We start from the raw sequence: 23,356 nt of genomic DNA, 5'->3' as shown, positions 1-23,356 counted from the left end.
TTGACTAAACCTTATAACTCCATTGGATCCTCAAACTGTAGGTAAAACCTCAACTTCACCTCGCCTCTATCATGAATGAAGAGCTGCATGCATTTTGAACCGTCTCTGCTTGTTTGCAATGATTGCCTACATATTTTTCTTAAAGTCGGCATGAAACGGAAGTTGAGATTGTCATTTTTTCCTTGTTGTGACGTATATCCGAGTGAAACGGCTTCTGAAATTAGAAAAAAATGTAGGGCGGGGCTTGATTTCGTTCTTCGGGAATTGATTGGATCGTTGGAGGTTGGGCGTTGCAAACAAAATGGAGGCAGATTTGAATGCCAGTTTACATTCAGTTGTGGCTAAATTTTCAGGCAGGAATCAGCTCATATTTATATGAGCCTCCCGCGAACCAAGATGAGTCAAGTCAAGTTCACCCTCGAGAGCAGAAACGAGACAGACACCGATAGCCGCACCCTCATCGGCTCTGGCCGCACCCTTTCGCCATGGCACGTGACCAAAAGAGAAGAGAGGTCGTTTCGAGGGGGGAGGGAAGGGTAATGTTTTTGATTAAAGATTATAAGGGTACATGAATTTTAAAAAAATAATGAAGTGCACAGATAAATCATTTATAATAAACACTACAATATTACATATAAAAAGAAGATTTGTCAAATTTGATTTCATGCCGACTTTAACCTTGATTTTAAGGGGGAGAAAAAATAGAAAAATCTCTTGATAAATTAGTGAACTAGTTGATTGTTGGCCCATTCAAACTCATAACATTTCATCTGAAAGTTTTATGTAGCCTACTTGTGACATCTTCAAGTGTTTTTTTTTTTTTTGTTTAGTTAAGGAAAATGGGTCAAATTTGAGGCTCATTATCATTCAGACGATGAACATTTTTTTTTTTAAATTAAATGGCACTTTTGAATGATTATATTGTTTTAAATCATGGTCAATCATCGCAATTTCTTCCGGTGTTCACAGTCTCAGATGTTGTCCAAAGGCACAAAAAAACATCAAAGTCAGTTTGAGAAAACAAATGAGCAAATAAAGTTGAAGGTTTAGTCAGTGTCTTTTTTTTTTTTTTCATCCCCTAAGTGCAGGCACTGATGGTCCTGAGGTTGTAGGCTACAGATATTTTCCAATCTGATAATGCTGTCCAGCAGACTTGTAAAGGTGTTCCCACATGCCAGGTATTCAGTGGTCAAATATTAGTGTAAAATAATGCACCAAAATGTACCAAGGCAGCATTTATGTTTGTTTTCTAATTTTATTTTATCTCTCAAAGTAACTAGGAGCAAGTTCAAGCAAACGTAACGGAGATAAACAAAAGTCCTTGTAAGTAGAGTGTGCCAAACTACTTTGTGCCAAAGTATTGTTTTGGAATGAACCAGGAGCGTGTTCACAATCTAAGTTTGATAGCCTGATTACAGCCCCAAAGCAGCAATACACGTGCACATGTCTGCACATTGCTGTTTGCTAACGCATGCTTTTGCTTCCATCCAGCGTTTTCCCCACTATCTGTAAAGCGGATACTTCCTTTAGTGAAAAAACGATAGTGTGCCAGCCCGGAGGGTACGGGTGAACATTGAACGACGGTGATGTATGAATGATTGTTTTTTTAGCCTCATTTCTTGGGAATTTCATCTCATTAGAAACTGGCCCCATTTTTCAGCGCCCAGCACAACTAAGGGTTGTCCTAGAAAATTAACATCAGAGGACAAACTTATAAATTGGTTAAACTCCCTCGGCCAGAATTTAGAGAAAAGATCAATGCTTTTAACCTGTGAAGGTGCCTGGATGTAAAACACTCCTGTCATTATTAAATGCCCAAGACAAAGCGCTAATGAATGAAACGGAAGTTTCTCCCGCATTGGCCGGTCTTCTGGCCGGCTCCCAGCCCTTGTGTGGAAACGGCTTTTGTTATAACAGGACTGTGGTATTTCGAATGACTGCAGTGTGATGTTGGGTCGCTTAGCTCAAGGAGTCCTGGCCGGTGCACCTTTTTGGGATGCTCCTGATGTTTGCAGTTGGGTGCAGGCCCAGAGGAACAAATAAAGGCCTTCTTCATTCCCCACCATAGACTCTGATGCTTTGAAATGATTAACAGTCCCCCTTGATTTGCACCTTCAAAAACTTGTCAGTAGTTTGGCTGTGCGTTTGGAAAAAAACAGGGGTCTGAATTAACAATCCACATCTCTGTCTGAAATATTTGTGTGCTTTGAATGAAGGCAAGCTCTGTGGGAAAAGTTGCCTGTGTACTCGGTTCCCCCCAACGACCCCAAAACCTCCAATTAGAGTCACAGACTCTCCTCCTCGCGGTCGCTCGCTGCTGCTCTGTGATCGTGCGTTAAATTTAGATGCTGAGTGTTTTTAGTGTTGCTTTTTATGTACAGTCAGTGGCATGAGTGATGAGAATGCCCTAGTCTGGTTGAAAGATTTAGACCTTGGGAACGCAGTCGGTAACGGTGTCAAACATGTCCTCTAATGCTTCTCGCTTAATACTGCTGATGGTGATATGAGCTCTGTGTTATGAGCAAAAGTACTTATAGATGAATATATCTCTCAATATTTGGTAATTTGGGTTATTATTGTTAAGAATTTTTACCTTCAGTTTGTTTTATCTACTGTTTAGTTTTTGTTAGTTTTCACTCTGTTCATTTTAGTTTAGTATTATTATTATTATTATTATTATTATTATTATTATTATTATTTTTCAAGTTTAGTTTCATTTGTGTTTTGTTTTTGACTTTAGTATTTTAGGGCTGCCAAAGTTAAAGGTTTAATTACGTTAAATTTCTCACAGTATAGTGTTATCTAGTTGCTAACTATTGACATTTTCATGTGTAATACTGTGAAGGTTTCAAGTTTCAATGCAATCTAAATTAATTTTATATATTTTTTTAGGTTTCAGTATTTCCCCGTTTTTAATTATTCACTTAAAAAATGTTTTCATTTTAAATTTCATTAACAATAATAACACTTTTTTGGAGATAATTGCCAGTCATGGGTATAGACATGCATATCTCCATTACCAGCTGTCTCCATATTTTAGAAGCTTATACAGTCTCTTATATAGTCCTCCTTCCTCTCCTGAACTTCTATTCAGGGCTTGTAAAGTTTTATATGCACTTTCCACTTTGTATTTATCATCCTCCTAATGCTGCTGACCGGATCTCTGAGAGCTTAACTGGTGCACTGGAACAAAGCATAGTTCTACAAGCTTGTTTGGGAACGGTTAAAAAGTCCTGGATGTTGACATGCCTTGTGTTTATTGGATCCTGTGAGCGGTCCTGAAGGAGAACTCACAGCAGGGTTTCAAGTACTTTCTTGTGTGTGGTATAGGTAGTTGCTTTGAAGATCCCCTTTTGGCCAAATTGTATGGGGTTGTTCGCAGAACTCATTCTATCTGACTCTGTTCTTTTGTGCGTTTTTTGCAATCGTTTTTGTATGTTGTTAATATGAGCTAGACTGTTGCTAAATGTTTCTTTCAGTCATACTTTTAGTTTTTACTCCATCTAGTTGTACTTGAATGCTCAAACGTGTCTTGTGTTAATGACCATCCAAGATGGTTGACGTGTCGAGACTGAGATAGTGGTTATATTAGGGAAGCATGATATTATCATCAAGACATCAGAATCGGACGATAAAGGCTTAAAATGTAATAAGCCATGGTCCGATATGAAAAAAATATGCTATATATATTTATATATATATTTATATATTTATATATTAATCTGTAGTAGCCTATTTTTTTTTTTAAATGGATGATGAAAATAACTTAAATTCAAGGAGCTATTTAGAATTTTTATTCAAGGCTATTGCAATAATTTCCCAAAATGTAATTTGTGTGGAAATATTACAAAGTCTGTAGAGATGTAACTAGAGTATAAGGTTATAATGTGCATTATGTGAATGCTTGGCTAAAGAGATGTTTTTTTTTTGTTTTGTTTTTTTACATGCCAAAGTTTATGATGTTTAAAATGATGATCAAATGAATTGGATAACAGAATCCATGTACCAATAACCATGGGAAACCAGGTTATTCTGACTGCTTTCCCAAATGAAAGAGATGTGTCTTTAATCTAGATTTAAACTGGGAGACAGAGTCTGAGCTCCGAACATTATCAGGAAGGCTATTCCAGAGTTTAGGAGACAAATCTGAAAACGCTCTCCCTCCTTTTAGCGGACTTAGATATCCTAGGTACTACCAGAAGCCCTGAGTTTTGTGATCTTAAAAGGAGAACTCCGGTCAATTTTAACATTGAGCTAATTTTTTTGTAAATTTGGAGTGCTGTCAATACAGAGAACAACGACAAAAATCGGTGTTGCCTACACCATGTTATCCTCTTTTTAAAATTTGCACCCTGTTGACTTCAATGTTCACTTCAAATTTTAAAAAGAGGATAACACGGTGTAGGCAACACCGATTTTTGTCGTTGTTCTCTGTATTGACAGCACTCCAAATTTACAAAAAAATGAGCTCAATGTTAAAATTGACCGGAGTTCTCCTTTAAAGAACGTGATGGGTTGTAGGGCAATAGAAGATCAGTTAAATACACAGAACCGAAACCGTTTAGGGCCTTAAAGGTCAGTAGCAATACTTTGTAATCGATATGGAACTTATCCTGTGTAGAGATGATAAAATTGGTGTTATATGATCATATTTTCTTGACCTAGTAAGAACTTTAGAAGCTGCATTTTGAACTAATTGTAGCTTGTTTATTGAGGATGCAGGACAACCAGCTAGTAATGCATTACAGTAATCTAGAGGTCATGAATGCATGAACTAACTTTTCTGCATCGGAAACAGATAGCATGTTCCGGAGCTTAGCGATGTTTCTGAGATGGAAGAAGGCTGTTTTTGTAAAATATGAAATATGATTTTCGAAAGACAAGTTGCCCAGGTCTTTAACTGTAGAGGATGATGTAACAGTACATCCTTCTAAATGCAAATTATCTTCTAAGAGATTCTGTGTAGTGTACAGGTTTTTGGTCCAATAAGTAATACCTCAGTCTTATCTGAATTGAATAGAAGAAAATTATCCAATATTTTATATCTTTAACACACTCTGTCAACTTGGATAATTTAGAGATTTCATCTGGTCGTGATGAAATATATAACTAAATAACAAAATTTATTATAAAAATAAATATAATCGGCATAACAGTAGAAACTAATTCCAATATTACCAAGTGGCAGCATATTGAAAATAGCAGAGGGCCTAACACAGATCCTTGCGGTACTCCATAATTTACTGATGTTATCTTAGATTTTTCCCTGTTTTAAAAAGACAAAATGGAAACTGTCTGATAGGTACAATCTAAACCACCTTAATGCCTGTCCTTGAATACCAGTGTATTTTTGTAGTCAATCTAAGAGTATTTTATGATCTATAGTGTCAAACGCAGCACTAAGATCAAGTAAAACTAGTATTGAGACACAGCCTTGGTCAGAAGCTAGAAGTATAAGTCATTTGTAATTTTAACAAGTGCAGTGTCTGTGCTATGGTGGGGCCTGAATTTATTTATTTTTTGCAAAAAAGCACAATTGAGTGGAAACTACTTTTTTTTTCTTTTTTTTTTTTTGTATTTTAGACATAAATGGAAGATTTTAAATGGGTCTGTAATTTGCTAATTAATTTGGATCTAATTGTGGTTTCTTAATGAGAGGCTTAATAACTGCCAGCTTGAACGGTCTTGGGACATGACCTAGAGATAAAGACGAGTTAATAATATTGAGAAGAGGCTCTTCTGCTACAGGTAACAACTCTTTCAGTAGTTTAGTGGGTATTGGATCTAATAAACATTTTGTTAGTTTAGATGCAATGATAAGTTGATTTAGCTTTTCCCGTCCTGTAGTTGTAAAGCACTGCAATTGTTCTTGAGTGGCGATAATTGAGGCTGAATCATAAAACACTGTCAAAGGTTGTACATTTACAATTGCATTTCTGATGCTTTCTGATTTCTTCTGAAGTGAAGAAATTCATGTAGTATTTACTACTAAACTGTGATGAAATATTTTGTTCAGGTGATGTCTGTTTATTTGTTACTCTAGCCACTTTACTAAATAGCCTAAAAATTTTGGTTATTGTCTATTAGTTTGCGGAGATGCTCGGCCCTGGCACTGTTGTACCATGGTGCGTTACTTTTCTCTCTGACCTTTTTTAATCTGATCGGTGCAACAGTTTCTAATGTACTAGAGAAAATGGTGCCCCTACAGCTAGTCTTGTCCTTTAGTTCATTTGTGTGTTTGGGTACACTGAGCAGCTGAGACAGATCAGGCATGAACCTATCTATAGTATTTGGGAGAATTGTTTTACCTGGCCGATAACTCGGCAGACATGGCACATTTCAGCAGTATGCAAGTTACAAGGGAGTGATCACAGTGACATACCGGTAATCACTTTGCGGTAGAATAGATATCAGTAGGATTGTTTCCATGCGATATAATTAAATCTTGTGTATGATTTCAAATGATGAGTGGGTCTAGTTACGTTTTGCTTTACCCCAAAGGAGTTTAATAAATCTGTAAACGCAGCCCCTAACACATCATTTGTATTATCAACGTGAATGGTAAAATCACAGACAATCAATGCTTTATCACAGAAGAACTGGGATAAAAGTTTACCTTTTGAAAGTAATTTGGGCCTCAAATAACGATTACATCGTTTTGCCACTAGGTTGCAACAAGTGACTGTCAAAACTTTTTATTTATCATTGAATAATTTATTCAAGAAATTCGTTCAAAAACGCTGATTCATCTGGTAATGAAACAAGTGAAGTATTTATGAGTGAATCATTGAATCATTCATTCAAACAGATTTTTTTTTTTTTTTTAAATCATTCAGTTAATTACATATTTTAATAGACTTTAGCAAATAACATTTCGTCAGGACCTCTAGTAAATTACATATTTTGTTTAGTTGTCTGTTCAGAATCGTGGGAGAATCGCAATCTCTATTTGAAACCAAAATTGTGATTCTCAATTTATCCTGAATTGTCCAGCTCTACTTACGAGTGGACATTTCTCTGAGCCCATCAGGCTATTTTACCTAATATGTTGCGCATATTACTGTAACTTTGTTAGCTTAGCAACATGCTAACTTCAAACTCTACTGGACCATTTAGGAATAGAGTATCCATTGCATCTCATGTGACGTGCTAAAAGGTTGCTGCCAATGTGGAACCTTCTGAACGAGTCATTTCCATTAGTGTTAGGAAACCTCTTTAAAAGGTAGATGAGCTAAGTATGTTGTAGAACAAATCTAAAGATGGCCAGAAATACCCATTTCACTAGATAGCTTAATTCTCTTCATAATTTCACCTACTTTGTCTCTATCCTCTCTTGTCCATGGGGATATCATCTTTCACCAAAGTGACCAAACTGTTGACAGACAGTTTGAGAATTGATGGACTGAGAATGGAGGCAATGGTCCAGCTTTCTCAGCACTTTCAAAAATGTGTAGACACGTGACTGATACTGTGCACATCCCACTTCTCTCTTGTGATTGCAGTCACATCTTCTCCCCCTTGCAGCTTTTCCCCTGGTTCCCTTTCCCAAAACACCTCTCCTCCTGCCAAGTGTGCAGAGAGGTACTGTATGTGTTAGAGAGGGAAGGTCCTGCAGAGAATCTCAATCAGATAGTTACTGCTGTTCTACTTCTGTACTCAACTGCTACTTGAGATACAGTGTACAACGCTACAGTAATTTTAGTCAGACTGTTTTAGTAGAACATTGACCAATCAAAAAGTATGCCTTGATGTCCCTATTAATGGCTATTTTTGTAGATTTGTGTTTGGAGCTCTGTGCTTAAAATAGGTCTTGCTGATGTAGTGCATTCAAATTTCAAAATTATTCTGTTGTTGATTTAAAAATTGCGCAGCATTGTGAATGCCGCTGTCATTTGATTAGTAAAACTGCCACATAAGTATGAGTTTCTGTCTTTTTCAATAAATCGATTCAAAAATAGGTTTCAGTGATTTTCCTTGATTACCAAGAAATGTTTTCTTAGTCCCTCATAGGGCTGTCACTTTACGTTCGAAAATCGATTGCACAATCGATCGGACCAACCAACACAAGTTTCGAAAACGAAAATAGGGAATCGATTTTAACGGTCTTTTCTCGGAGCGCGTCCAGCTCGTCACGATACGCCCGCAGCGAACGCGCGTCACACAGCAACTGCAGGCTCTGACACACACATAACAGCAAATTATCCTTCTGCATAATGTGTCTCTTTTTAATGTGAATTCTGCCGTTATTCAGACAGTCTCATGCATACAGATACAGATTCGGGCTACGGTCAGCAATCGCCTACGTAGGCAAAATTTGTTTGACATTTCTAACCGTAAACACATGTTGAAGACTGCATGCAGTAATGTTTTTCATTTATGTTATGGCAGTCTACTCTGCTTATTGTTTTTCGAGAATTTTGCACTCCTGTTTGTCATTGTGCATGAAACTTCACGCCAATAAATCATCAGGAATATTGCTGACTTGTGCGCGTCTCAAGCGCCCTCTTTACGTTCGTCCTAATGCCTGTTAGTTGTCCGTGGATTTGCCCATATTTGGCGTTTAATATGGAAGCGTCTTTAGACATGGAAAATCGATTTTACAATCGATTCAATGAACACTTATGTCTCAAAAATCGAACAGGATTTTTTCACAAAAGTGACAGTCCTAGTCCCTCATGTGTTAAAATGTTTTAGTAATAAACACTGATGGTTGCCTACTTACATTCATCTGTGTTGATAGATTAGTGCATATAAATTAAAATGATTTGAAGATATTTAAGTTACTCTGACCGAATCAGAGATTTTCAGAGAAAATACATAAATGTCTAAATATTATTACATTACAATTTAGAAATTGAGTAATGTTAAAAGATTGAAAAATTGTGAGCTTAAAGAATAGCTTAAAATACATGCAAGGCTTGTAAGGATGATTGTTTTAAAAATTTTCCATTTAGCAGTTTTGTCTGAATATTGTATTTGGAAAAGGCCTGTGGTCAGTTGTATATGCAAGTGGGCCGCACCCACAGGAGGTATTGAAGCTGCAGTGTTTTACTGGGGGACTGACAGACTGAGAATGGTTTAAATACAGCAGTGGTTTTGCTGAGGATCTCTGACTTCTAGCTGAGTGGACTAGTGTCAGCAGTGGGGCAGGGCCAGATTACCCACAGTCCTGAGGCGGTTCTGCGGTTTACCTCAACAATCTCATCAGACTGACTGAGCAAAAATACTCTTCTGATTGTCAGGCTTTCTCCGGAGTTAGACAGAACTGACGCATACTTCGCCCTACCACCGACAATGAAAAGACCTTTGTCCACACGTCGAGAGAAAACATCTCTCAGGTTATAAAGAGCAAAAGTAAACCACTGTTTGTGGCAGCACTTGGGAAATAAACAAACATAAAGCACCAATGCTGAAGTGGTTTAATATTACGGCCGAATGAGTTTTCTTGGAATAAAAAGCACAGTTGTGAACTTGGCATGACCCTGCTGTGTTTCTGTGTTGAAACCAGTCAACTTTGGCATGAGGAATGGTAGTTTTTCAGCAAAGCCTGTGACCACATCCACAAGGTTTTTCTTCTAAAAGTTTTGTCCTGTCACATTTGCTTATTTCATAAGTGGTACATCTAAATGTTCTCCTCAACAAAAAATTGACTTTTTATTGCAGAAGCATTTAGTGGTTGACCATATGGGTTGTTCATTGGCTGATATCTAGATGCTGGATGATGACTGATTTTTGCTCATTTTAGCCTGAGACCACTTGTGAAAATGCTTCGATTTTGCAATTTTCATACATTTGCTTTGATTGTTTGAAATAATATTAAGCGTATTGCTTATTCAACTCAAAATTATCACATATTGTTAGAATAATTGGTCTGAGTGATGTATTTCATGCTTGCAATGTATTTCTCTGTTCCAGCTCCAAAGACATGCAGTCCGAAGCAATTTGTGTGTAAAGACCAGGTAACCTGCATCTCCAAAGGCTGGCGCTGTGATGGAGAGAAAGACTGTCCCGACGGGTCTGATGAAGCCGCAGATATCTGTGAGTAAACTCGTTTATCTGCCTCAGACGTGAGTGGGATGATATCATGACATAAAGAGATGATATGATAAGCGTCGTCATGGCAGAGCTGAAATATTTTGGCTAGTTTTGCAACGTTATAAACTGAAACCAGTCCAAGATAAATTCTCAGATACTTGTTTTTTTGTGTCAAGTTAAAAATAGTTTTAAATACTCATATCAAAACCTGTATGATCTGTTGCGCTTTGCCTAGTTGCTTTTGAAAGGAAGAACATGTCCTGCTACGGATGGGCGATATGACAATTTTATTTCACAACATGAAACATTTTATTTCACGATAACAATATAGATAACGATAGTTATTTTTGTCATTTTGTTTTATTTTTGTTAGTTAAAAAAATAGAACAAACACAATAAAAAAAATATTATAAGGACATATAATAAAACCAAAAATATGAATTAAACAAATTAAGTTTTTCATGTACAATAGGTTTATTTAACATGTATTAGAAATAGGACAGAAATTGAATAATCAAATATAAAGATAAAATACCGCATAGTCTTCACTGTATGAATGAAATATAAATGTATTCTTAATAAAGCTACAAAAAGTGATTCAGTGAATTAGTTTATTAGGCTGACCGAATGCACGGATCCATTATACTGATACACATCTGGTTTACACTCATTTGTTTACTTTTAATTGAGACATGACCAACTTACATGAATGCTCCACATGATAGGCATTTTGACAAATGTGTGTATATTCGACTGTTCAAGTGCAATAAGACGTGAAAGAGAACTGAATTGGCAATCGCACGCTGTCTGAGAGACGTGGCTTTCTGTGCACGCGCTTCAGCAGTGTGTCAGTCAGCAAGAGCACCGCATTGAGTTCTTTTTCACAGCTTATTGTGCTTAATAACTTTTTAACATGAAGCACGGAAATTGCTCTCTGATGAATTGGACAGCAAGGAAGAGCTGAAAATTATGGTGCAAGCAATCACTAAATTAACAATTATTTAGAGACACTGCATTTTGATTAGGGATGTACTGATATTAAAATTCTAACCAATACAATACATTAAAAATTAATGTATATTCAAATTCTTTACTTTTTTTGTATATGTTTGTTTGTTTGTTTGTTTTGTCAAAATACTAAAAAAAAATGTTTAGGTGCTACAAGCAAATTTAGTTATGGATATTCATTTTGAGATTGGCCAAAGATTACATTTAAACCTTTTTGTTAAAAGGTAATAAATGAAATTAATTAATAAAATATTAATTATAAAATTAAATTGTGTTTTTAAAGATTAAATTGTAGTAAGCAATAGATGACTGCATTAAATATATAAATATGCTTTATATACTGATAAAGATCTGATAAATGATAAAATCTGTGATATCGACGGATGACTGATATGGTACCAGTATATCATGCACTTGTGATTTTGATCATTCTGAAATGTTTTTATGATTGACCATCTCTTCTGAATAGCCGTGACCATTTATTGAGATATATATATTGATCAGCATGTATGCATAGTGTTATGTAGGCGACCAAATGGTGGTTAATGGCAAACACAGACTCCAAAGTGTGTGTTTGAAGGATGTTCTGTGTGTCTCTTCTGAGCGATGGCACTAATTAAACTGCTCTGTTTAGTCTGGCTGACTGCACACAGTCCTGTGATGTGAGCTCTTTTCAAACGCAAAAACAGGAGCCCAGCTCTTTATATTTAGCACTGACCGGCTCCTAAATGTTAACACACACGCAGGCCTAATGAAGCCGGTTGTACCGCACCTTACTTTACATCTGTCACACGAGCCAGACACCCTCACAGCAGGCAGCCATGATGGTTTCACCATCAGCATTTGGGTAGTGCTTTACTGTCCAGCAGGGGAACAGACAGAGCTAGTTAAGTGTTTACGTATGACCTTCTGTGCTGTAATTGCAACCGCCTTTTAATCCTCACAGGCTGATAAACAAACTGCAAACATGCTTTCTTTTGTAATGTTCACTAGTCCGTGTTTACACCTAATGGATTTTATTTATTTAGCCTCTCTTTATTATACAAATTTCTTGGTTGTTTTTAAGCGTTGATGTTTCTCTTAAAGGGGTTATTGGATGCCCATTTTCCACATGTTGGTATGATTCTTTAGGGTCTTCATGTAAAGTTTGTAATATACTTTGGTTAAAATTCTGCAATGGTTGTGTAAAACAACACCCTTTTTACCTCCTCAAAAACAGCTCTGTTCACAGTGACCCGTTTCGGTGCATGTCTCTTTAAATGATAATGAGCAACTGCTCACCCCACCCCTCTCTTCTGTGGGGCGTGTCACACAAGATGCGTAAAGTGCTGCCTTGGCAATCTGCCTGCCTTGGTATAGTATACAAGTGGTTGAGGGCGGAAATATGCTTATACGTGACAGTCGTGGGCGGAGCATGAGCAATATGACATCATACTGCTCAGAAAATCCAAACGGCTTGATTATTGAGAGTGTTTAGGCTATTTGAGGATTTTTTAAAAAGGGGAGAATGGATTTTTTTCATTGTATGGTGGTTGTGTCCACACACTGCAAAGACACATTTATATGCAAACACCATATAAAAGTGAATTTTGCATCCAATGACCACTTTAAGATTTTATTTTTACTATCCTTTCAAACAAAAAGTACTGGGAGTAAGTGACCCATGGTATCTTATGGTAAAACTAATGATGCACCAAAAAAATTTTTAAACCTAAATGACAGTTTTCATTTACCCATAAACAAAAGTTTTGCCACTTTAATGATCTCTGTATGTTGTTCATGTTGATCTTGAATGTCTTCTCAGGTGATAAATTAAACTAATGGCAGTAAAGTTGTTCAGCAATGAGCCGCATCTTGATATTTCGGTCAATGATTTTGTTTGAAACCGAAAATCTTTTTTTAATTTTTTTTATCTGTGAATCTGCTAAATTAATTAAAGAAATGCACAGTTTGATGGTATATGATGGTAATACTGTGGTACTTTGATTTATACTATAGTACTATACTATTAATACCATGGTATTCTTAGGTACTTCAGAAAGAAACAATGGTAGTACCAATGTTCATATCCAAGAAACCACATTTACAGAAACATACTTTAAAAGTATCATATCAACTAACTTTCTGGGCATGGTGCAACATACTACTATAGTATTTTGGATGTATACTATTGTAGAACCATATAGGAAATATGCCATATAGTCCCATGTATAGTAATACTATTGTATATGAATTTTAGTTCCATAGTACTTTTACATACAGTACACACTCACATCTAATACTAGTACTGTACCATGGCACCACCACATGTTGTTTTGTTTTTTTTGTCCAAAATTCATGGTAATTCTCTGGCACTTTTTTTGTAAGTGCCATTCAGTCTCTGCTAAATGAATTGACAGAATGCACAGCTTCCCTTACAAAAAAAGTACTGTGGGGTACCATGGTACAGTCTGGTGTTAATACCATGGCACTTTGAAATATAAATATATATGTGTACTTTAAGACTAAATGTTTACGATATTCATATACCATTTTACTGACATGGTACTCCAATACCTCTTAAATACTTTTTCCATCAAGTTTCATGAAGTTTCATCAAACCTCTTCCAAGAGAAGAGAATTACACAAGATGTCCATCTGTAGTTTAAGGGCTTTGATGAGAAATTCACACAGGACTCCTCCAAATGTGCAGCCCATCGTTTGGACATCTAACACAGAGTAGCTCCTGGGCGTTTGTGAACGATGTCCTCAAAGCACGTAAACATCAAAGAATTTTCCACCCTCAAATAAACTTTGTGCTGCGATCCCACCATCTGCCGCTCAAAAAGCGCCACTAATATCATTTCAAGGGCGCTAATGCAGTTTGGCTGAACACACAAAGGGGGCTTTTCATTAGACTGAAGCTCTGACCTTTTGATTTATCATGATCTGTTTCTGCCAATTACACACGTTACACACTTAATCCTCTTTGTTAAAGCCATTTCCAACACTTAAAATTCAAGAGCATTTCAAATGAGAATGAACTGTATATACATTTTTGAGTTAGTGTCACATCTAATCCTGGTCTTAACTGTCATTTTGTTATTAGAGCCTTTGTGAATTCACTAGGCGGTGTCTGCCGGATGTAACTCCACATATATTTGACTCGAGAGGATTGAATAGATAAAATGAGATGGGTTGCAGAAACTTGTTTATCAATTGTTCTGTTTGTGAAACAAACATACTCATTCCATTCGGACCAAGTCTGGTGGCTGTAGCTCAGGGTTCAGTTGAGACTTGTCTTGTGCTTGTCTTGTGTGTTTGAAGGCTTTCCTTGTGTTCTACTCTCTCTCTAGTTCAGGTTAATTTGTAACTAACAGACTGAGTTCCCACCAATGTCATGCTGCCAGAGCACATATATCTCTCCCTCTTTTTCATTCTCTCTCTTTTGTTTCTCTCTCACTTTCTCTCTGGGTGTAAATCAGTTTTTTCAACAAACCTGGCGCCCAATGTAGGTCTTGTTTATATCTTTAAGTAGGTCAGTATATCATTATAAAAGCACTGCGATAAGAGACAAGAGCACTGAGGAACTCCTGTTCTCTCTGTCTCCTTCAAAAACAGAAAGAAGATTGGGAAGGGTATGGTGTTGTTATCTATCACAATTTATAATGCACCTGTAGTAAAAGTCAACTGTTGCATCATGTCTAAATGTGAAAGTAGCGCTCCATGCGTGTGGAATTGAAGTTTTAAAGATGTGTGTTCAGCATAGTCATTTTGTTCATTTTTATCAATTACTTGAGTTGAAATAACTATTTATATTAATTATACGTAGTAAAATAGCAATAATAATGATTAATAATATTATTTGTATTAACATATTTAAATATTTTATATATATTTGATATGTAAATATTCCAAGTTTAAAAAAAAAAGACTATATTTTAAAACCCTAACATTCAAAAAATAAATGAGGTCCCTTTTTGGCATGTTTGTTTAGTTGTTTTGTTTTCATTGATTATTGTGAAATGAAACATTATTGGATTTTCTTGATAATTGCTGCCACTTCCATACATATGGGTACTTTTGCCCATCCTTAATATGTGTAAGCGCCAGCCTTAAAAGTATGCCATAGTTAGTCATGCCGCTTTTTCATTTTGTCTTGTGTCTTAATTGCACGACTGTTCCCAGGTGTCTTACCTAAGCTGCAATTACCCTCCAGAGGTAAAGACAGACTCTCACAGTCTGGCTGTTTCAGGGCATCACACTGCACGCCCGTGGAGCCCATCTGACTCATCTTTCCCAGGCAGACTCAAAGAAGCTAAATAAGATATCAAATTCTCTTTGTGACATTTTTCCAGTTTTGTTCTTCTTCTCCTCTCTCATTTGCCGCTTCTCTGTGAATTTGTTTCTGTGTCTTTGCCTTTAATTTGACTCTTCAGCTATGTTCCAAACCCTTGTAAGCCACCTACCTAGAAGGCATGTTTAGAAATCATTGGCTGTCCCAATCAGTAAGCAGCAAATTTATACTGTTTTACAGGGGTAGCTAATAATAAACTTAGTTTTAAGGTAATTAGCATATTTCATTAGCTGAAATAACATTACTTCATATATACTTTATATAATTATAATATACTGACAACCCCCTTAAAAACAGATGATATAGAGAAAAAACACTTGATGAATCAAAGTTCATCACTCACATTTCCTACAAGCTGAGGTAAATACAAATATAGGTGCACAGTTTCAGTAACACACATATACTAAAATAATGCAATAAACATACATTTAACAACATGTACATAACTTATAAGAGAAAATAAATAAGAAACAGTTATTTCAATGAAGAAAATAATCAAATGTGAGCTGCCGCACAGAGAATTCTGGGAATGTCAAATAAAAAAAATTCACTGTAAATTATAAGATGAATTGTTCTTTTTCAATTCAGGAAACTGTACATTTAACCATATTTTACTATAAAATTACATGAAATGTACTATTAGATCTATTAATTTTTTTCAACATATAGAGGAAAGGAACTTGCAATTAAGGCCCTGTTTACACGAGAACGCTCGCGGGTGAACACGTTAAAATATTTTATCAGATGTGCCTTTCGTTTAGACGGCGACGGCGTTTTTGGGGCTTAAAAACACAAAAAAAGTGAAACCAAAAAAAACGCTCTTAAAAACGCTCCACCGTCGCGTTTCCGTCTAAACGGTAAAAACGCAAAAGTCTGCTAGACAGTGAAGGCACCGATCAGTGCTTCACATTGCCACCTAGCCGCCTGGAGTGCATACTACATTGAATTTCACACACTTTTGCGTCACCGTATGCACGCAGATTTCCCCCCCATAACGCTCGTCTAAACGCAGAATAAAAAGTGATCACTTTTGCGTTTTCTCTTCAGATCGTTTCCGTGTAAACGTAGCCTAACCAACTAATAGGTTTTTACCGTAGCATTTTTAGTCTTTTACCTTAAAAATTAAGAACATTTTTGCACAACATTACAAAAAATGTAGGATTTTTAATCAGGCACCAAATAGACTACCCATTACATTCTTTCAGCTTTTAGAATAATTTTGCATGGGGATATGGTTTGGATTAGGAATGCCTGTTCTATTTATTTAATATTTAACTCCAATTACAAGAAGTGTTTTTTTTAGTGTGTAGAATATCACATAATGATTTTATGGCCAGCAATCCAGCATGATTGTGGTCAGGGCAGACGCTTTAGTTGACTTTCATCTGTGTGGGTCACTTTTGGGGCCATGGAAGAAATGTAATTTTAAAAAAGAGACACAAACTGCACAAAATGTATTGGTAAATCAGCAGTCTTGTTCCAGAAAGCTCTGGGGAAAGGAGAGTGCTCAGCGTGGGGCCGCATGCATTTGAGTGTGTATGTAAATGCTGCCTTTTCACATTCAGATGCTGTTTTAGACTCTTTGATTGAATGGGTGAGGAGGAGTGATTATTCAGTGTAATTTGCACTTGTGTAAGGCTGTTGCCACCCACAGCCGCCCCTGAGGAGACTGATATCTATCCGTGTCATTACAGCCATTACTTGGATTGAGAGAAGGTCATCAGACCCTTATTTATTTTTATTTGTTTTCGCGGGAATGCGAGATCCGATCTGTTATCCAGATACAGAAGCCGCTTGATGTGGACTGGTGTAAACACACCGTGTCCTGATTGGCTTGATCGGATCACGGTGATCGCATGTTAATGCCAAGTGTAAACGCAGCCATATAAACCTTCTTTTAGTTTATGATGTAATACACAGACAGGTAGCCTATATAGACTCTAGCACTAGCCAAATCAAACCCGAGAGTGCGTTTTCTTTTAATCCGCTGAGTTTGCTGTCTTGTAAACATATCGAAGTATGACTGAAACGACATGATCTAATCTGTTTTCTTGGTTGTGTTTGTTGTTCACCATATATCATATATCATGTAAAAAGTGGTAAACTGATTTTGTAAGAATTTTTTCTACTTGAGCTAACATTGATGTAACCTTCTGTTATCAGATACGTTTATTCATATAAATTACTTTTGAGTTTAGTAAAATAATAATACAATTATTGCCTGTGAGGTCAAAAAACAATAAAAGTGTATTTAGTTTTATCATTTATTTCAATGTTAAGATTATCTTAATATGCCCACAAGTCTGTAGTATTTTAAACCAATCAAGGTCTAGTCAGATAAATGTGTTTCAGTTGCCATATGCATTATATTTATCAGTATTTATTTATTCTCCTTACTATGAAGTTTTGTATTTTGTTGTCAAAATGTTAGACATTACTTTGAATATGTCTTTCAATGTTTTTAAGAATTCAGTGATTGAAATTATTTGTTTAAAGCAACCTATAATTTCAAGAGGGAGATAAATTCATGAGAGAAGGGAGGTGAAATTCATGAATGAGGAAAAGAGCAAAGGTGTAATAGAATATGTAAATGAATGGAAGTGTAGGTATGAACTATTCATGTTGTTGAGGAATGACCTTGGTTGCAATGAGTATTCTGGATAGCAGAAACCAAGATCAGAGGTGCGTTTCATCGCCTGACCCGATTCATCTGTTATTGGGAACAGGAACAGAAGGTTTGCAAGGACATTGCGTTAATGGCATGTCATCGCTGACCCTAGATCAGCTGGACAAAGACAGCATGAAATTAAGTGTCAAAAAAGAGACTCCACTGCGGCGGTGAAGATAACGGAAGGTCAAGGACAATTTGTTTAAAGACCAATTTGTTCTGCTCTCAAGCTTTCTGGCGAGCACACGGGAAAAGAAGTGACGGCCATTGGGGGAATAAATAATTCAGATAGTTTCTAACGCATCTCGAATATTGTAGCATTTATTTTACATGACGTGTGAAAAATGCTTGTAATATGCACAGGGCAAATGTTACCGCTGGGGCCAGTGCAGGCAGACATTATTATGGGCCTGTCAGCATGCTGGGTGTGTTCATCAGAGCTGAAAGTAGGATGAATGAGATGGAGAGACAGAAACAGACCCCTTAAGTGGGGGGAGGAAACGGTGCATCTTACACAAACACACAATTAACAAAAGCACAACAGGGAAGCCAAATGGGAGATCATTATGTAACTAGAGGTAAGGATAGGGTAAGCTGAGTTTAGACACGCATATACTGACTGCTCACATAGTATTTAGACTCCCTGTGGCTCTGCTCAAATGCTTAAGTACAGCTCATCTTGACAGCATGAGCCCAGTTTTACTCAGTCATCTTTTCCAGCCGTGGGAAAGCAAACTTCATAATGACCAATTTTCTTCTTTTTTTTTTTACTTACCCTTTTCTTAAAATATAGGACCATTATAAGTTTTTGCATTTATTTATTTTCATGTCTATTTCCTTACTTTTAGAAAAAGTAGGAAAAAGATTTTTTCATTTACATACTTTTTTCAGTTAAGAAATCATATTTAAACACTTTTGAGTTTATTTGTAATTAATATTATTGTGATAAAGCACTATAATGATATTATAAGCATAAATTAAAGACAGGAACAAATTAACAAAGTAGCACATTTCCAATGATTTTTTTTTTTTAATTATGTGTAATGAAAATGGCAGACTACTTAATTTTGAGTCAAATAATGTCACTGTAAAAAAAACATCCTAAATATAGTCTTTCTTTTATTTCTGAAGGTGAAAAATGACTTGGATGTATTCATGAGGTTTCACGAGGTTCATCCATTTGTCGTGTTCAATTATGAGTTTAATTATTTAAATCATTTGTTTTCTTTACCAATAGCCTTATATCTGTTTATCTGTGGATGTCCACCTCCCCTCCTCCTTTCTCTCTTTAGTCCCCCTCTCTCTCTGTTGTGTTTAGTGCGTGTGCTTCAGGCGCAGGAAGGAAGCAGTCGTCGCCTGTTTGAAAGGGCTCCTGTTAGCAAACGGCCAACGACTTCCCAGTTCACTCTAAGATCACAGAGATCTGCCTCCAATTCACTCACCAGCATCCGTCTGTCTGCTCCCCCTGTTTGTTTTCCTCGTTTGCAAAACTGCTTTAACATCGCCCCTTATTGTTCTCTTTTCCATTTCTTTCAACTTTTTTTGGGCACAAATTGTGATTTAGTAGTTAGTATTTCTGTTTGAGCAGAATTCGGATTAGTTGGTGAGTTTTGTTCAGATCGGCCTCTTCTTTTCCACACTAGTCACAGGATCTTTTAGCCGTTCAGAAGGGTAACGGTGGCTGAAGAGATGTTTGAACTTGAAGAGCTGGATTTAGGCTGTGCTTGAACTGTTATCCTGCCAATCCCTGAGAGGGAAGGATCTCAGTGCTTTAATATAAAACACAGAGAGGTGGAGAGAGGGTCAGAGAAAGAGCTCGTAGTTATATCCAATTGATACTTGCCATCTATGTAGTGAGTTCTAGCATGCATCAAATTGCTGCTCGTTGTTTACTGTTTTTAGCTGTTGAAGGCATTATTTGCTCTGGTATTACTGTTTTTTTGTGTGTTTTTTTAAGTTATGTGTCATGTGATTACCTAGAGAAGTCATATCATTATGGTTGCTGCGTGGTTGTGTAGATTGTAGCTAGATAGAGAGTGTCTGGCTTCAATTCACTTTATAACTAAATGAAATAGGTAGTGTGACCACGAGGAAGGATTAGATTAAGTTTGACATGCAGATGCAAGTGACTTTGACCTTTCTACAATAAAAAAAACATTTAATATTCATTTCTATACGTTTTCCAGGTGTCCGACCCCTGGTCTGTTTAAAGCTCTCTGGGATTTGTCATACTGGATTCGCTTCTCTCATAACAGCTGATCATGGCCATCATGTGATATGAATCAGAACCATTATAAATATGAGACTGGAGTGTTAGTAAAAGAGGAAGGTACACAATGTTCCTTCCTGAATACAGTGGAACAGCTAAAATTAAACGGAGCCCGGTTTTTGATAGATGTTCAGATCCAGTATTGTTGGTGTTGCTGAAAAGCTTTAGTACAGAAATGGAAGTATTCATTGTGATCTTTGGAGTTACAGAAACAATCATTGTGCAGTTATGGGATGATATTCTTATCTCAAGATTTAAAAATGTTTGTTATAATCTTTATTCAAAATGCACAAGCCTTTTTTCCTCATTTGAAGACTGTGTGGGTGGAGAAAAATACCATAATTCGCCCACTTTTCACAAATCCAGTCAAATCCCAATGGATCATATCCCACTCTACATGATCTCACAATGAACATCTTTCCATATGAAAATGTTACATTACATGAGTTTACTTTTTTTTTGTTGTTGCAAATGTTGTCTTTGACGGTTCAATCGGAATATTTTCATTATTTGTAGGTTTCTTGAGAATAGAATTTGAGCACAAATGGGAGCTATTTTATGGGTCTGTTCCAAAAGCAGAGATGGAACCTTTTGAGCATTCTATGTAGGGTAGCATTATGAGGCCTTAAACTGCTTCCTACATAGACAGCTCACTAGCTTTTGGAACAGAGCTATAATGTTGCCCTTGGTATAAAAATTAAAGCTCTGTCGGGGCCTCCCACAGAAACATTTTTTCCAGTCTGTTTTTGCCAAGCTTTAATGAACCAAATAAGCACGTTGGCCCCTTCATTTCCGTCCCAGAAGATACTCATACATGTGGTATTAAGAGAGCAGAGAAACCTAATGGACCTTCAGAAGGAGCTGTTTGGTGCAGTGTTAACCCAGCTATATGGGAGGTGAATTCCCCCTCCTTTTCTTGTGTTTTTCTAAAATGGGTCAGCAGATGTTATGAGTAGAAGTGGAGGGGAAGAGAGAAAAATATCCAAGATAAACAATTTGCTTTGCAGCGTAGGCTGCACAGAGAGAGAACGGCTCCGGACAAAAGCGATGCTATGAACGGTTTGCGTTTTCTTTTTGTTTTGTTTTCTGGATGGAGAGAGCAAGTTATAGTCCTGCCATTAAGTTTTTTTTTAAACACAAGGCAATAGTTCTTTGTTGTAGTCTCAATTATAACTTGTGGTTGTGTGTTTTATTTAACCATTTTGGAGACAATGTTTGTAGTGTCTTAGTTTTTTGTTTGGTCCTTTTAGTGACTTTTGCTCTCCTACCATCTGAAAGATGTTACTGATCCTGGAAATGTGCAAGCAGATTAAGACACATATATTAAACTAATAAAAAACTCATTGGACTTTCATTGAGCATTAGGAACAGTGTTGATATAGCCAACTAAAACGAATAAAACTAAAAATTAATTACAAATATAATATAATATTAAATGTAAAAATTTAAAAGATAAATAGAAATGTTGCCTTAACTGACTTTTTTTTTTTAAGTTAAAGTAGACTTCTAAAATCACTTAACCTAAAAGTGATATAAATTAAAGATACATAGAAATATAAAAAGTAACAAAAATAACAAGCATATAATAAAATGACTAAAAGTAAAAATAAAACTATTTCAGTATAATCATAAATACTAGAAAAGTATATAAATAATATGAAAATAATCTGATAATAACACTGATTCAGAACCAATTGCACCAATGAAAAACATACCATTTTCCTTGTGTCCTTTTTGACTAAACTTTACTGTCTCTGCCTGCAAGTTACATCTCATGGTTTGACAAATGGTGAAAGGATGATTTCAAAGAGTGATTTGAAGCTCAAACCACATACTCTCACACTCTGTCACATTATGAGTCTGTTGTCAATGAAGTGTGCAAGTTACCATGAGTGGCACCACTCAGGTGCTAGCTTTGTTATCTCTCTAAAAGAAATAGACATGACTTGTTAAACTAGCAGTTGAACACAGCTGCAACTCTTTGTATCGTTGAAGCGTGTTGACTTGTTTGTTTGTTGTGTACCTTTTGCAGGCCATCACACCCAGGTGTCACAGTGCCCTCCCAACGAGTTTGAGTGTCGAGGAACAGATGTGTGCATTCACCTGAGCAAGCTGTGTGACGGTGTCCCAGACTGCACAGATGGGCGTGACGAGGGGCCGCACTGTCGAGGTAACACGCATGCAGACAAATCACAGTCTGATCATGAACCTGAGACTGATCTTTTTAAAATAAATTTCATCAAAATGTTTTTTTTTTTTTGTGAAGTTGAAGTTAGGGATGGGATTGATGGGTTCTTTACAAGTCAGTTTCCACTTAATCAGTGCCATGTTATGATATCAGTATCAGTATCAGTATATTAGCTAAGCCAGTATTAGATAATATGGGGCCAGCTGATTCATATGGGGCCATCATTAGCCCAGTCGGACCCATACGTTTGTTCTTACATTCCAACAATCTTTATTACTTGCATTCTTAATGATTTAGTAGTCTGTGGTGTCTTCTGAATTTTGCTTAATATTGCTGTTATCTAGCTGAACGACACTTGAGTTTGTCAAAATGATGAGTGACTCAATTCATTTTAGAAGCATTATTTACAATATGGTGATTTTTGGTGATATATATTATTACCTATTATTATTTTCTATTATATTTATTCCTTTGATGGCAAAGCTTACTTTTCAGTATCATTATTCCAGTCTTTAGTGTCACATGATCAAAATGTAAAAATTCTAATACTGCTCATTTTGGGCTCAAGAAACATTTCTTGTTGATGCTGTTTTGCTTATATATATATATATATATATATATATATATATATATATATATATATATATATATATACTTATACTAGTTGCCGTCATGGCAAGATCTGTGTTTGAAACCCGTGTCCACAAAGATTTGGCTTCTGAGTATGGTTAGTATCAACCTCACATGAGTTATCATGCACTCATCTTGTTTGTGTCCAAAGTCCATAGATACTCTGTCTGATTCGGCAGACCTATATCTTTAAAGTAATGATCCGGCCACTTAGGAAGTAAT

The 23,356-nt window shown here is 36.3% G+C and overlaps 1 protein-coding gene across 1 annotated transcript in view; it reads left to right on the top strand.

The window, feature by feature from the left end:
- Positions 1–23,356, top strand: part of lrp1ab (low density lipoprotein receptor-related protein 1Ab) — a 118,611-nt gene that overhangs the window by 12,193 nt on the left and 83,062 nt on the right. Inside the window, exons 2-3 of the mRNA XM_084099248.1 lie at positions 9,916–10,038; positions 22,349–22,486. Coding sequence (XP_083955374.1) covers positions 9,916–10,038; positions 22,349–22,486 — 261 coding nt within the window. The remainder of the gene's footprint in view (positions 1–9,915; positions 10,039–22,348; positions 22,487–23,356) is intronic.

Source organism: Abramis brama, assembly GCF_963993115.1.
Source record: "Abramis brama genome assembly, chromosome: 22".
Classification (NCBI taxonomy): domain Eukaryota; kingdom Metazoa; phylum Chordata; class Actinopteri; order Cypriniformes; family Leuciscidae; genus Abramis; species Abramis brama.
Note: the sequence above shows the minus strand (reverse complement) of the source record. Positions and strands in the feature narration are given on the sequence as shown.